General features: G+C 47.3%; 1 protein-coding gene across 2 annotated transcripts in view; it reads right to left on the bottom strand.

Moving 5' to 3' along the window:
* Positions 1–16,720, bottom strand: part of LOC119181339 (dihydropyrimidinase-related protein 2) — an 87,743-nt gene that overhangs the window by 69,580 nt on the left and 1,443 nt on the right. Inside the window, exon 2 of one of the 2 annotated variants that reach the window (XM_037432554.2) lies at positions 16,074–16,144. In XM_037432554.2, coding sequence (XP_037288451.2) covers positions 16,074–16,144 — 71 coding nt within the window. Of the gene's footprint in view, positions 1–5,437; positions 5,591–16,073; positions 16,145–16,720 lie in introns of those variants that run through there. The other variant, XM_037432556.2, reaches the window with a different exon arrangement.

Here is a 16,720-nt window from a genome sequence, read left to right as displayed (position 1 = left end):
ATTAAAAAACACTATTTTACCGCGAGCGGTCAGTGAATGGAATAAGCTCTCAGCCATGTTTGAACGCTCGACCACGAGATTTCGTTCAGGCACTTAAGGCTCATTAGGCGACCGTTTAAGTACGGATGTAATGACATTTATGTCAATGTTCACTTCCGTGTTCCCATCTGCATTTTTTTCTTTTTGACGATATATAAATTCAGTATCGGTCATCTGTGTGACAAAATGCATATATACTTTCATGCCGTGTGCACCGAGTATTACTAGTATCTGAAGCATATTAGTCATAGTATAGTTATGTACTATTGTGATTAGCGTTGTAGGTGCTGCTATCATTGAAGTAGAGAGGTACTCAGTGTGTAGTATGTCGTTATCGCTTTTAGGGGCAAAGCTCCTTAGGGCGTGGGCTGTGCGTCCCCTGTATGTAGTATGTAGCCACCTCTAGTTTAGTTCTTGTAGTGTTCACTAGATGGCGGTACCGTCCCCTGTATGTAGCCACCTTTAGTTTAGTTCTTGCAGTGTTCACTAGATGGCGGTACCGTCTCCTGTATGCAGCCACCTCTCGTTTAGTTCTTGTAGTGTTTACTAGATGGTGGTACTTGTAGCTGATGATGAAAAGATGCAAGATGTTATAAACTAGAAAGCGGTACTTGTAGTTGATGAAAGACGCGAGATCTTATGAAATAGGAATGATGTCACATATGGCGCGTGTCATTGGTTGAAGGCAATCGTTCGATTTAGTGCGGCGACGTACGCTAGGGGGAGCGATGTAATAAAATCGAGTGGGCAAAATGTACAGAGGATTCATGGTTTACCAGGTTTACCTCCGGAGCTTCGCCCACTCATCATCATTCACTTCGTGGATATGGCGGCACTTTTTTAAACAGTGCGTCGCGTTTCTTAGTCGCACGATGTCGTGCGTCGGCGTCGTCCACGCATCCACTGCGCATGCTCGCGCCTCGCGTATCGTGCCGCATGCTCTTGAACCTCGTGCCAACTGTGATATGCCGTACTTTCCTGCATATGACCACAACCATAAAGAGGAGTACGTCATCGCGTACGTCATTCCTTCATCCTCTATGCGCACCCGTGAGAAGAAGGGCAAGCAGTTCAGCTTGAAATTTTACACATTTTCTTCATTTTCTTTTCGCTGTATTGAATTTGTGTTCATGCTCTAAAGATATACTGAGTGTTGTGCATTATTTAGGTCTGGGCGGGGATTGGTGCATTGTCAGGCATTTAGTTGCCTTTTCGCCCCTCCCTTCCTATTAAACTATTTGATAAAGATGTTTGCTTCAATTATGAATAAAACTTCAACATTGACGCAGCGCGTCTCCATGAAAATTTTGGCAGTTTTTTTTATTTGGAGTTAAATTTAGGGGCGTAGATTATGCGCAGGAGTGGACTATATTCAAGAAAACACGGTGGATCAGAATTAATTTCGGGGGCGTACGGTGGTACTCCACTATTATTTGGGGTAGGGGGGCTGGGGAGGCGCGATCTACAAAATTTTGGGTCTTGGTCAGTCCTCTATTTGCCTTTTCCTGTCTCCATGTCGTTCCTAGTGGGGTTTTTTTTTTTTTTTTTGAGTCCATGCACCAGTGCATATTTGGTAAATCGAATACAGGATTTTTTTTTTCCTTTTCGCTTACACGAACGAGCGGCATGCGTGCGACCTTAAAAACGAGAAAAAAATTAAAGCAGTTACATGATTAAGCTGGTGACTGTACGGCTAACAAAAAAAAACATCTACGGCAGAGAAAATGGGGTCGAGTTAGAGGGTAATACAAGGTGCGCGCTCCGTGCAGTGCTCGAACGCCGTCGAACAGTGGTCAATCGGACGCCCCGCTGATTCGACCGCGAGGCCCGTTCGGAGAAGCTTCCGCAATACCTTTGGAGCTATAACATCCCCGCTTTGCTGCAGATGCGAAGCACCTCTCCCGAAAAGAAATAAATCCAGCGAGAACTGTTTTGCGGCGTTTCTTCCGTTGTTGGCTCGGCTGGGGCATTTCGGAGTCTGCCTGGCGTGGCGCTGCCACGCGGGCCTCCTTCCACTCCGCCCCCTTCCCACCTTCTTTCCGTGCCGGAATGAACGTACTAGTGGGAAGCACAGAAGTAATAGGCACAGTTGTGGTGGGATTTGGCAAGAAGGGAGGCTCGAGGAGGAGGGCGAAGAGTTGGGCGCGTTTATTCTTAGCGAAGGCAGCCGCACGGTATACACGCATACAACCGCAGAGACGAAGTCTTCAAGCACCGGCTGATGCACGTGTGCTCGTGTTGAGCATAAAGGTGTACTACATCGCCCTGTACGGTGCCACGAACGCGCTCACGCCGCCGAGTTGGGAGCGCACTCGGGGACGGGCACGCACGTCAAACAAACGGAGCGTAGGTGACGATGAGGACGTTTGCGGCGCCGGAGCTCTTGACATACTGACATCTCTGCCGTTGCGGTGGGATCAGGGACGCGTCAGCCGGCGCCTCGACGCCGAGACAGCGCATGTGTGCCCTGACGATCGGAACTATACAGCGGTTGTGATGATTGATTGATATGTGGGGTTTAACGTCCCAAAACCACCATATGATTATGACAGACGCCGTAGTGGAGGACTCCGGAAATTTCGACCACCTGGGGTTCTTTAACGTGCACCCAAATCTGAGCACACGGGCCTACAACATTTCCGCCTCCAAGTGGTTGTGATGGGCGCGCCACTGAAAAGAGCGTGCGTATATACATAGGAGGCAGGGTGCTACAGTACGTAGCAGGCAAGGTTCTGCATTACATGGGAGGCAGGGTGTTGCAGTACGTGGGACGGAAGGTGCTACAGTACATGAAAGAGAAGGTTCTGCAGAACTTACAAGGAAAGCTACTACATTACATTGGAGGGAATGCGCTACATTACATTGGAGGGATGGTGGTACAGTACACAGTAGGCAAGGTGCTGCATCCAAGAGTGCGTAGGAGTAAAGGTATTACAGTACACAGGAGATAGACGCTCATTAGATACATGGAAGTGAATGTACGGCATTACATGGAAAGCAAAGTGCTACAGTACCTAGCGCTGCACGACGAGACGAATGCGCTCATAGCTCTCCAAATGGAGCTGGAGAGAAGACGTATGCTATACATGCTCTGTAGTCCAAAATACTGTTCGTGCACCGCTAAAGATAAAACAAACCACGATGCGTGCACGAGTAGGGAAACTTCATCACGAATTGAATAGCGTTGAATAGTGGCCATAAATATCGAGTATCGAATCTAATGCACTAGATTTATTGGATATTAAGCGAAAGAACGAAGCGGTGAGGTCTGATCGTGTCTACCAGCACGTATCGCGGTGAGTGACTGCTACCGAGTAGAAACAGGAGCTGTTCCGCGTGCCCCGCCGCGGTGGTCTAGTGGCTAAAATACTGGGCTGCTGACCCGCAGGTCGCGGGATCGAATCCCGGCTGCGGCAACTGCATTTCCGATGGAGGCGGAAATGTTGTAGGCCCGTGTGTTCAGATTTAGGTGCACGTTCAAGAACCCCAGGTGGTCGAAATTTCCGGAGCCCTCCACTACGGCGTCTCTCATAGTCATATGGTGGTTTTGGGACGTTAAACACCACATATCAATCAAGTTGTTCCACGTGACATGGCTTCCCAGGCTCTCTCGCCGCGATGCTATGCGGTGTTTCATGCAGTTGGAAACATGCGTACCGGGAATCTCAGTAGCAGAGTTGGAAATGTATCGCAAAGCGACATCGGCGAGGCCTTGATAAGGTGCAGATCCGTGTTCTTTCCAGCATATCAAAAGATCACACATTCTTGGGATCAGGGGCTCAGTGAAGTATTTTTTGAGGCTCTAGACTATAAGGTCTGAGATCATTGTGCATTTTGACGCTATAGCAGTTCGAGTCTTCCAGAATGTTCCCCAGCCTTCTTTGCCGGAGCCACGACGTGCGGAAATGACGTATTCTCCTTCAAAATAAGCTTGCGATCGCTTTCTAACCAGCATATCGGTGAAAATTTCAACGAAAGGCATAATTTTGACAAAGGCATAATTTTGACAAAGTTTAGCGGCGTCAGTGTTAGCCACCCCGTCCTAACCAATCGGCCTAACAATCTCATTTTAGATATTCGGATGTCAAATTATTTAAACCTCTCTAGCTATTCGAATTACGAATCGAATTATTTGGTTTCGTATTGTTCGATTCGAATCCGAAACTCGAATATTTGCACACCACTCCAAATTATCCATTTGCTAACGTTGGCTGGCAGATCCTGCCCGTCAATGTAAACTTGGATGTATTGAACTCTAGAAAACGATAAACATTATAAACCATGAATGTCATTATGAACGCTTCTGTATAGATTTTATTCATGTTATCATGCGAACTACATGCATAGCTTATGCTGCACCCCTTCGCTTCACCTCCTTCCCCTATTATGCACGCCTTCGGATAACAGTGCCTTACTTGCTATTTGTTACCGTCCTCGAATCCAATAAGCCCAGTATGCGTATAATATGAATACTTTTTGGAATTGTTTTCCAGTATTTCAAAATATCGTCTGCCCACAAATACACGTCAAATTGCTTGAATGTTGCCGCAATGCGTGTCTGAGGGCGAGACTTTGCCGAAAGTACAATAACAACTGTTCGCACTGTTCGAACTGTTGCGAGCGGGCAAAGAATCTGCTTATAAGTTCCTGATGCTCTGTTAGGTATTATTACTAACATCAATGGCTGATAAATAGTCGAAAAACATACTAGATTCACTCCTGGAACTATGCTAACTTTTTACTTGGTTCGGTCGCGAAGATCACTATATATATGGCTGCATAATTAAACACGAATCTCCAGCTGCGGCGCGCCACACATTCATAACATGCCTGTGCGCGTAACACCCCAGAATAAACGAAAATTTCAGCTCGAGAAAGTTGAACAGGTGACACCGCTAGAAATTGTCAAGAATGTCAATTCGAAGTTTCCTATGAAACGAACCATCTACCACGGAAAAAAAATTCTCTGACACGGATCTAAACATGCGTCACATTGTATAGTTTTTGAATTCTCTTCGGTGGCACTACCAAGCAGTCACTGATGCTGTTCTGAAGGTGCCGGTGATAGACAAAGTGAAAAAGATGGTAACGAACACAACCTAGATTACGGAGTAAGCTCACGGTGTTATAGCGTGTTGCGTCGCGTATTTGCATCAAAGGTAGACGCAAGCTCACAAAATAAGTAAAATTTTAAGGGTGCGTCAGTGTAAAGCATCAAAACTATAGGCTAACCGTGCAAGCATGACCGGCCGCACGTGGCATTGTCAGGTGTACGAATTCCAGCATCAGCAAAATTCAACGTATAGCATTAAGCGCCGACGTATAGCGTCTAAATTGATTCACGGTCGACACAAAACTGGCACGTCTGTCGATGGCCCAACTACGACCCTTTGCTCACCTTGATGCCGCTGAACGACATTGTCATGTATCTCGATCACCAACGTCCGAGACGGTTTCCTCCCACAGCTGTCGTGTCTGGGCGGCACCGTGCAGCAGTAGTCCCTTCAGGCCGTCTCCGTACACTTCTCAAACGATCCTCGTCTTTTCAAAACTCCCGACCGCAGCCTTCTCGCTAATCACCCATGTACGCGCAGCACAACACACTGACGCGGATCACACACACACACTTGTAAATGATGTAATAAAGAAGGCACGACCGATCTCTCGATTTCGCCCCCACGGCGCTGCGATCTCAATCAAAAGGCGCGGATGGGAAGGAGCGGCAGGCCGAAAATCGCGACTTGTTGACGTCGGTGCTAAACTCCGCTGCATGCGCGGTCTGCTGGCCGGCGTCTATTACGAGACAACCCGAACCTGAAGATGTTGGATCGCTGCCGGCTTTCGCTCTCCTTCTCCCCCTGCTCTCTCTCGCTCTTGTGGGTGGTTTCTATGCGGGGCCGGACCTCTCTCCCTCATAGCCCTTCCCTTTCTCCACTCAGTCGTGGGTTTGTGTGCCGCCGGCAGCAGCATCAACCTTCTCGGCGTCGGAGCTCGCTTCCGTCGTCGACTCTCGCCCCGAGAACGCAGCCCCTGCGCTGCTGACCCAGTGCAGCCGCAGCTGGCGCCTTTCTACAATTCGTCTTGGGAGCGAGGGAGGGGGGGGGGGTTCTTTTCCGCATGACTCGAGAGCTCAAAGGGGACGGGGTGTGCCAAACCAGCGTTAGCCAACTGGCTTTAAGAACGGAAATTGATAGGTGTGACATTAATGGGCGGGATGACATCACGGCAGGTCAGAGAACGGACAACGTGGCACCTCGCCAGTGGCGTGTCCAGGGGGTGGCGCACTGGTTCCGTGCCCCTAACCCCCTCCCCCCCCCCCTGTTATTTTCGCTATCGTATACAGACCTCGAAGTTACCATTTTCCTGCCTGGCACCCATTTGTGATCAAGAAGGTCATTTGCTTCATTTGCATTTTTGCATTCGTGGCGAAGCTTGTTTTCTGTCGGACTCAACCTGTAATTAAGGGGGCGGAGGAGGGAAAGCTACGGCCTTTCCCCTCCCCCGTCCTTCTCCTAATGAAGAGCCCTGCATACGTACATCTATGCATATCTTTACATAACAAGATTAAACATGGACTCGGTGTTTCCTTTTATCTGCTCGGGACTGTACACAGAAGGAAGTAATGCCTGACAGTTCGCTTGCGAAGTCGCCCCGCCGCGGTGGTCTATAGTGGCTGAGGTTCTCGGCTGGTGACCCGCTGGTAGCGGGATCGAATCCTGGCTGCGATGGCTGCATTTTCAATGAAGGCGAAAATGTAGTAGGCCCGTGTGCTCAGGTTTGGGTGCACGTTAAAGAACCCCAGGTGGTCGAAATTTACGGAGCCCTCCAATCACGCGTCTCTCATAATCATATGGTGGGTTTGGGTTGTTAAGCCCCACATATGAATCAATCGCTTGCGATGTAACTTGAAAGAATATGCCACTCGGCCTGAAACACAGGTGCTGTTACGTCAGGTAAAGCAACCGGCAGGATAGGCCTGACTATGGAGGATGTCTTTTTATATAGGAGGCTTTATTATGAGCTGCCTTGGGAGCAGAAAAAACGACGCTTGCGTGGGACGGTTTTCGCCTTTGCTAATATTACTGTGTTTCTTTATCTGCATAGCTTTGTTTTTGCGCAAGATCAGCTACGGGCTGTCCAGAAGGTCCACGATGACGTCATAAGGGTCGGCCTGACGGTACCGTTGGGACACGGCCGGCCTCGGTCTGAAATGTCCTGGCATCAGGACACTAACAAACTTTTTTGTGAATGATGCAGTCGATGCTAACAGACTTGCCAAAACTCGCCAATCGAAGTACCCATATCGAGTCTTCGCCAAGCCTTGCCTTTACCCTCCTCCTCCTCCTCTCGTTCGCACCACGGATAACTTACGGACGGTCCCTCTCCATTTCGATCCTGCAACGCCTCCCTTTTCTCTCGTCGTTCTCTGGATTCCGTGCCGACCGCTTGTGCCCCCGCGATCTCCGACAACAGCGCAGCTCTGGCCAACTGGGCTCGCCCTACTCCTGACGCCGACAAGAGCTCTCGCTGAGTGGTGCCCCGTCCTCGGACTCCTGTGACCGTGTCCATCTTTCCTATCTTCTCCTTGCTGCTGGGTGTCGCTGTCCCTGCGCCACGCTCTCTCCTTCGCCCTCTCTCTATTTCTATACCTTTTAATGCTATCCTTTTAATCCCTCCTTAACCCCATACCTCGTGCGCTACTGTTGAGGTGTCGCACCTGATGCAGACAGTTGCGGGGCTCGCTTTTCTCTTCTTTTTTCCTTTAAGAACCACATAAGAGAAAAAAAAAGAAGAAATAAGTGGTGAGGAGAAGATAGCGGCTTTAGAACTCGGTGCGGTCTTGGGCCCTTTAAGACTAGTTTGTTGCCTGACATATATCTTTTAATCCTGTCCTTTTAATCCTAATCCTATCATTTTTGATCACATCCTTTTAATCCCTTCTCTACCCCATCCCTCTTGAGCTACTGTTGAGGTGTCCCCCCCCCCCCCCCCCTGAGAGACAGTTACGGGGATCACTTTTCTCTTCTTTTCATTTAAGAATCACTTCCCCTCTCGTCGTTTCTCCTTTCGTCGCCTCAATTTCTCTTGCCCACTCCATTCATCCCACCGGTATTCACCTTCTCTCACTCTCTCTCTCTATCTTTCGCTTTGTGATCTTCAATCGTCGGCCTTGTTTACAGCGTGCACCACCTTTTTTTTTTCTTTTTCTTCTCGGTGTGTTTTCAGCGCGTAGCCGCTATTTCGGTGGGCGGCCGCACCTCTTCCAAAGCAAAGCGCGTCGCCCACGGAAGCGGTATACGATCGGGAAGGGCATGCCCGCGCTTGCTTTCTAGCTCGGTGTCACGAGGCTCCTCGACTCTCCGACTGTGCGAATGCGTGAGGCGCGGTCTCCCGACTGACCATACGAGGACGTAACCGGCTCGATTCCGGGCAGGCCTCGGCGTCGATTCGACGGTTGTGTTCGCACAGGAACGTCACTTTTCTTTTTTAGTGACTTATCCAAGCTGGCGCTGCGATATGGGCGAGAGTTGCATCTGCATGTTATTTATTAAACTTACCCGTCAATGAAGCGAATTGGCTGGAAGGGAGCAAGCGTCCCGCCAAAATAAACGTTGAGCTGTCAGGCTTCTGACATCGCAATTGCTCCATCACTTAGAAGTGTGGCAGCTTGGGCTAGTTGGTACGGCATGACGATAGTTATAGCGCGAGAACGAAACGACGACACAGAGTTCTTTCGTGTCCTCCTTGTCTCTGTGTCGTCGTTTTGTTCTCGCGCTATAACTATCGTCATGCTCTATCACATTATGAACATGTCTCGTTCTTGGGGTTCGCTGTGGGACACAAGTCATCCATTAATAATAATAATAATAATAATAATAATAATAATAATAATAATAATAATAATAATAATAATAATAATAATAATAATAATAATAAAGCCATTGATGCTCGACGCTATTTACCAATAACTTCCTGATCAACACTGCCTCCCACAGTGGCACGCATATGAAGCTGAAGATAAGCCTATTCACAGCTCTTTTATAATATAATGGGCTTCAAGAATTTGTTGTGACATATGCGTCATAATAACTATCTGTACCATCACTTTGTCATGCTCGTGTTTCACAAGCATCTTTACACAAAGTAGATAAGATGTCGTTGAACTCGGATATGCGTCTGCAGCCAACGTTCCGACAAGGGGAATTCGTCATCGGCAAGCCGGCGACTATAGCGATCGGAATGCCGCCGCAATGAGGGCGAATTCGTGAATATGCGCGGGTGTGGCTATAAGGCGGCCTTCGAACCCACTCACGAAAAGCGTTTGACGACACATTTCGCCAAAGCGGCGCCCACATCGCGCCAGAACGGCCCCGGCCCTTGTGAGGTCTCGTCTTCGTTCTCGACTGGTCGAAATTTCCGGAGCCCTCCACTACGGCGTCTCTCATGATCATATAGTGGTTTTGGGACGTTAAACCCCACATATCAATCAACAGGTGAAACAGGCAGAGTAAACGTGTAAGGACCACATAGCGAAATTTTTTCAAACACACTGAAGCGTACCCAAAGAAAATGTTTCAGAGAAACGTAACACGTACACCACGAACAGACCCCCCCGTATACTTGTATACACTTCCACACGTGAAGTGACATATTGTTACTATACAGAATAATTGAAACAACGCACTGTCCGAACAACGGAGATTGGCGAATATTACATCACCTATAGATCTGCCCGCGTAGACCATTCCCTGAAGGTTAGGGAATATATAGGTGTCAGATCAACCTATATAAACATTCTTTTTTTTTTCAAGGACAGTCCATGACAGGAATAGTCTCCCGAATGAAGTTGTACTGTCATTGCCGACTTCCTTTGATGAAGCCCTCGCAGAATGTTTAACTAGGTTTTACATGACTTATGTGGGATATTTTGAACTTTAGCTCACCATTTACAGCTTCTGCCTAGTTGTGTTTTCTACTGTCTTTCTTATGAGGTTGCGTATCTATAAAGTTAATTTATGTTTAAAAGTTTTTAGTTTAATATTATGTTTTGTTGCTTTTTCGTATTGTACAACCTGTATCAACCTCTTAGTAACGTGATGTTTAGTCTTTTTATAATGTTATTTATGTGTAGAGTGTTGATGTTATCTTTATTCCTACATAATGTTTGTTGCTTTTCATGTTGTATTTACTACCTGTATCTTTTCCTGTTTGTTTCCCCCCTACAACAATGCCCAGCTGGGCGCTGTAGGTATCTGAATAAATAAAAATAAATAAATGGTAGTCCAGAGGTTATGGCTTTTGACTACTTACGCTTGCCCGAAGGTCGTGGGATCGAATCCCGCTAGCCGCATTTTTTGATAGAGGCGAAAATGCTAGGACACGTTGAAATGTGCCCTGTGCGATGTCAGGGCACGTTAAAGAACCCCTGGTGGCCGAAACTTTCGGAGCCCTCCACTATACGCCATCTGTCACAATCGTATCGTAGTTTTGGGACGTAAAACACCAACGATAATTAAGGTGAAATGACTTAGATGTCTAATCAAACAGGCAATTTTATCGTCGGTGGCGACCGTCCCGCGGGGTACTGGACGAGTGATGCGAAAAATTATCACGCGATAACGTCACTGTGTGACGTCACAGATCTCGTGTAAGTTTAAGGGCTCGTTTTTTTCTTCGTTAGACACAATATTAATGAGGATTAACAGACAATGATGCCAAGAAAAGTGAGCCCTTAAATTTACACTTCTTTCCTTCATTCATAGCGAGGGTCTCTTTCTGGCAGACTTGTTGTCGTGAGGATAGTATGCGAGGGACTGTTGGTCAGCTGGCAGCCCATAATAAGATCACGCGCTACGTGACGCCAACAAGCACAAATGGCAGCACGTGGCGCTGAACAACTTTCCCACCTATGGATAAGCAATGGGATGGATAATGGGATGGTATGGATAAGCAATGGGACCGAGTATCTGAGGGAACACGAAATATACGTGACGACTAAAGGTAACAGGAATGCAGCAGTCATGAAAAATAGGGCACTGTGGAATTACAATAGGTATGATGTTGTGAGAGGAATATGGAAAGGGGTCATGGTTCCTGGGCTGACGTTCAGCAATGCGGTCTTGTGCATGAGATCAGAAGTTCAAGCAAGATTAGAAATTAAGCAACGTGGAATAGGTAGGCTTGCTTTAGGAGCTCACGGGAATACACCAAATCAGGGAGTACAAGGTGATATGGGATGGACATCATTCGAGGGCAGGGAAGCTAGCAGCAAGATAAAATTTGAGAAGCGATTGAGAGAAATGGGGGAAGAGCGTTGGGCTAGGAAGGTTTTCAGCTACTTGTACGTGAAGAATGTCGATACAAAATGGAGGAAGCGAACCAGGAAGTTGACTGGTAAATACTTAGAAAACAGCAGGTGGCCAAACCAAAAAGAACTATCGGTTAAGAAAAAAGTGAAGGAAACGGAGACTGACATGTGGAAAAAGCATGATTAAGAAGTCCGCACTAGAGATCTATCGAACTTTTAAGCAGGAAATTGCCAAGGAAAGGATCTGTGATAATACTCGGGGTAGTTCTCTACTGTTTGAGGCCAGGACGGGAGTACTGCGAACCAAGACATATCGGGCCAAATACGAAGGGGTCGACACAATATGCAGTGCGTGTGGAGAGGAAGAAGAAACTGCCGAACACTTAATAATGTTCTGTAAAGGGCTTCACCCTATAGTTCAGGATGATGGCGCAGAGTTTTTCAAAGCACTGGGATTTAGGGACAGCGAGGGCAAAATAGACTTTAAGCGGGTAGACTTAACTAGAAGGAGGTTATCTGATTGGTGGCTAAAGTCAAGGCACGAGTGAAAATTAAACCCTTCACTGCGAAGTACGAATCCTCAACTTCATTATTTAAAGGAAAAAAAAGATAAATGTAATGGTTAGTTCACTAAGTATTACGGCTAGGTGACGTTAGCCGCCGCCCGATCTAAAGGGTACAGCCACATTCATCCATCCATCCATCCATCCATCCATCCAACCTTTAAATGCACATATATACCCAATAAAGTGTACAGAAGGATAACCACCTCCGTATACACCTCAGTGGTAGAGCGTTGGACGCGTTGTTCGAAGGTCGCATGTTCGGATCCTGACGGTGGCAAGTTTTCTTTTCTCCCAATTTTCTATTTCATTCTTCGCGTTTATTTTACAATTACTTCTAATAGCATCCACTATGGCATCGTTGTCTGTTAGTCCTCATTAATACAGATCTCAGAAACTTGTGACGTAACGCCAAATGGTGCTGTTGTAGCGCCCTCCTTTGGGCTGCGAACAAAACCGAAGAACACGCGACCTAAAGACATGTCTCAAGAGAAGGAAATCAAAACAGAGCAATACAGTAGCGCGTGAAGCCACGCTTCGCGTTAACGCCCTGCTCCATTATACATCGACTGAAAAGAAAAAAAAGAAAAAGATGACGGCTTTCACCTTCGACTAAATTCTTTCCCTAGAAGAAGCAGAATATAAAAAAATAGCGTGTGCAAAAACTAAGAAAACAAACAACAATCGCGCGTGAACAATGCGACAAAAGAAACAACAAGAGCATATATGTGGCTAAGGAGACACGGACGTGACGCAAGCGAGTTTTTTCAAGAGTTAAGCGATGCAGCTCGATCAGTATCGTTTTGTATAGTGCCGCGTTAACTCAGACGTATATACTATCAAAAGAAAGAAAGAAACCGCCACGTGGTACTCGCGTACGCACACGGAACAAGCGTGCAGCGTCGCCCTGCATGGACGTGTCTTAACTTGCACCCCCCCCCCCCCCCCCCCCGTCCTTATAATGCTTAAATGGTATATAGCATCCCTTCCTTCCACCTGCGATGCGAGCGTTTACGAATAACGCCGGGTCGGGGCAAGAAGGCCACGTATCGGGTGAAAAACAAAAGTTTACAAAGAGCAAGAAAGGAAGCGAGACAATTTGTAACGAATGCGGAGTCCACGCTTCACCGTCTATGCGGGCTCGTTGTTACTTCGTGCCCTCTGAAATCCGTAGTACGAGGCGGCGCGCGCGTGCGGAGAAAAAAAAAAGTCTCTCGAAAAGAGAGAGTGTGTATGTACTACACACGCAGAGGCGAGCGAATCTTGTTTATGAACGCACGGCGCGCTGAGATCGTGGAGCACGTTTTCGCCGCGCCGCGCGCACGTGAGAGAGGGTGCGCGTATACGGAAAACGCGGCGCTCAGCCGGCAGGTGATGTTACATAAAGCGATCTGCTGCTATCCGTATACGTACTACGCAAAAGAAGAAGAAGCGCGAAATGAGGAAGGAGGCACCGCGCATGCTAAACGTGTCGCAGACGCCCGCGAGTGGATCTGAAAGCGTTTCCTTGTTGCCTGCATTTCAATGAAGACCACGTATATACGCGCCGTGTATTCAGTGACATTAGAGGGTTAGACACTATGTTCTACGGGGTATTGCATATACGTCAATGTCTTTCAATTCATGGACAGCTTTAAATGAGCGAGTGTAATTTAGACGCCATATTGGTGAGAACAGGCAGTGATGCCAAGGGAAGTGCACGGAATGTTGTTAGAAGTTTTTTTGTAATGTAAATATGAAGAACGAAACGCGGACGACAAGATAACTTGCGCCGGCAGGGACCGAAGCTGTTGTGACCTTCGAATAACGCGTCCAATGCTCTATACCATACCAAATCAGCCATAGTATACGACGGCGGTCATGCCTCCTTCCACTTTTAGGGTATATACATATACGTGCACTTTAAACCTGGGAGTGGCAGTCAGCGCCGCCAGTAGCAATGACGGCGAGTGTGGAACGCACTTTTTTTTTTTTTTCGGTCTGTAGGCATCGTGTATCACGTGATCTTATTAGCGGGGTGATGCGTAGAGAAAGGAGTGACGGTCGGCGTGTCATGAAGAGTGTCCCGACACAGTCCAGTTTATCGGATGTGAAACGAACCGGAGCTACACGCAAGGAACGAAAGATGGCCCCTTGTTTGTGCTTCTGCCCACACGTGTCGCGCCTTTTACGCTGTTTCTAAAATCCAGTCCAGTGCTGTTTTGTGGTGGTCAGCTCGCAGGTACTCAAGGCGGGGGTTAGGTTACCTTGGGAACGAGTATACTCAGTGTTCAAGCAGCTAGGACACATTCTCGCTCGCTGGATTCCGTGCCGACCGGTTGTGCCCTCGCGATCTCTGACGACAGTGACGCTCTGGCTGACTGGGTTCGTCCTAAGCCACCTCCTGCCGCCGACAAGAGCTCTCGCAAGTGGTGCCCCGTCCTGGGACTCCTGTGACCGTGTTTCCATCTTTCCTATCTCTCTTATGTCGTCGCTCGCTGTCCTAGCGCATCTCCCTTTCTCTCTATACCTTTAATCATATCCTTTTAATCCCTCCTTACCCCCATACCTTGTGAGCTACTGTTGAGGTGTCGCACGCTGATGCAGACAGTCACGGGGCCCACTTTTTTCTTCTTTTCCCTCTTATAACCACAATCTCAGCTAGGACATAATGCAAGTAATTGAGTAATTTTCGAGTGTGGCCGAAGTAATTGTAACCTGTTCATATAGTATAACTAAACCATAATTGGACCTAATTAAGGCGTATACACGGATGTGGTTTAATTTTAAGCAAGTTTATATGCAGTCTCTTCGACCGTGCAGCATCCGTATTTGAATATTCGGGCTCACTTTGACCGAACCCGCTTTACTGAATAACAATCGCACACCGCTTCAGTTTTTCGGTTGTTCTATAGTCTGCTCATAGTAAAGTTATCGTTGCCACGTACTACATTATTTCTCCTAAAATAATTAAAAGATTGACAATGTTTTCGGAGGTTGTCAGATTTTGGCCTCACAGCTCTCTTGGTATACGCACTCCTTTCAAGGTATGCCCGCGCGCATGCGTATATGAGGTGCTTATGCGAAGCCACATTTCAGTATTGCATAGCAATACGCGTTTGTCCACGTACTTACGATGTGAACCAGTGTGCTTAACGACTTTAAAGCTTCCAATAAAAAATAAATGCTTTTAAAAAAAGGCAACGCCGAAGTGAAGTTCTGATATTGCGAAAATACCGCTTATGGCGAACCGCCCAGGTGTGTGAACGTGGGTTGACGCCATACGAAAAAGACGCGGAAAGCGTTTTTTTTTTTTCCTCTCGTTAGTGTTCACGTGACATTGAATAGACGCACTGACAGTGCGAAGACTGTGAAGCCTGGCTCCGTTTCCAAAACAGCGTATACGTCGAAAAGCACCGGCCAACAATAGGGAGTTTTAGCTTGTACGTATTCTTTACGTATACCGTGTTACCGGATACCGGATAGAACCTGCGCATGCGCGGGTCTTTACGGAACGTAAACCTTTACGTTTCCCGCCGGATCGGGTTTAAAACTTTACGTTTCCTGCCATATAGACTTTACGTTTCCAGCCTGATGTGGCAAATCCACCTTCGTACGTTGAAACTCGTGGTATCCGTATTGCGGGAATTCGAACCGTTGAGTTCAATGAAATAAGCAGAAGTAGCCGAAGTGCGAGTGCCAATGGCCATTACATTGTATTACATCGTGTCAGCCGGATTACCAAAGCTAGAATAGTCTAGGACATTTGGGACTAGTCTAGGAATAGTCTAGGACAGTCTAGGACCAATTATAACGAAACACGTATAGTCGTATTCACATTATGCGTACAGGCGTATTAAACAACTTAAAAAAAAGTTTGTTGCGACGAAGTACAGGCACGACGATACAGAAGGGGACCGGGAAATCCGGCTCCGTTTTCGAAACCACCGCCCGCGTGAGTCCGAATGTAAACCGTGACCGAGATCGTGAACTTTGTTCCGGACCAAGGAGAAAGCGTGCGTTCGTTGGTGTCCCGGAGGCCCTTGTTTCTATCGCAAGGCGCATTTTCATGACGTGAAGCACACACGTGGAGTATATACGCGCGCCGCTATCCCCGGCACATGATATGGTAACGGTGCGAGGTGTGTATACAGGAGGTATATAGTATATGGTTCTCGACGTACCCCGGACTGTCCTGCAAATGGACGGGCCGACACCACGTTGGACTGGGTCTTCGTACAGGTTTCTTCATTGCCTTGAGGAGAGAACGAAGAGGCTTATTAAAGCGAGGAAAGAACAAACAAAGGAGACGCTGTCATGTTGTAAATTATGACCAAGGGCGGTGGGTAACCGTGGAAGGGCTGGGGCAGATGTAGTCAAAACGCTTGTCTGTGCCTCAAAACATGCTTCATGAAAATGGAAGCATTATCTACCAACAATTCAATGGCACTACTGTCACATCTTGTGTCAGGGACACACCCATAATCCTAAATATCAAACGAGCTCTTTCGACACGTTATCTCGACCTTGCCTTTAATTTGATCAGAAACGAGCTTTTTGGCATGTTGTCTAAAGCATGTCGTTCTATGGTGTGGTGCATTTTCGTCTCCCCCCCACCCCCCCTTTTTTTTCTGGGGTTGTCATTAAGTTGCTAGTTGACGCTTCATTTTCTTTTCACTGTCCGCTCTCACAAAATGTATTTTACACCGCAATCAAGTATAGTTTAGCAATCTAAGCACCTGCTTGCGCAAAAAGAAGCGATTTTAGTCTATACACAGCGCATACTATACCTCAATACTAGAGTTAACGTATATTCTGGTAGCATATACAC

This window comes from Rhipicephalus microplus, chromosome 10, assembly GCF_043290135.1.
Source record: "Rhipicephalus microplus isolate Deutch F79 chromosome 10, USDA_Rmic, whole genome shotgun sequence".
In the NCBI taxonomy this organism is placed as follows: domain Eukaryota; kingdom Metazoa; phylum Arthropoda; class Arachnida; order Ixodida; family Ixodidae; genus Rhipicephalus; species Rhipicephalus microplus.
The sequence above is the reverse complement of the archived record's forward strand: the minus strand, read 5'-3'. Positions and strand labels throughout refer to the sequence as shown.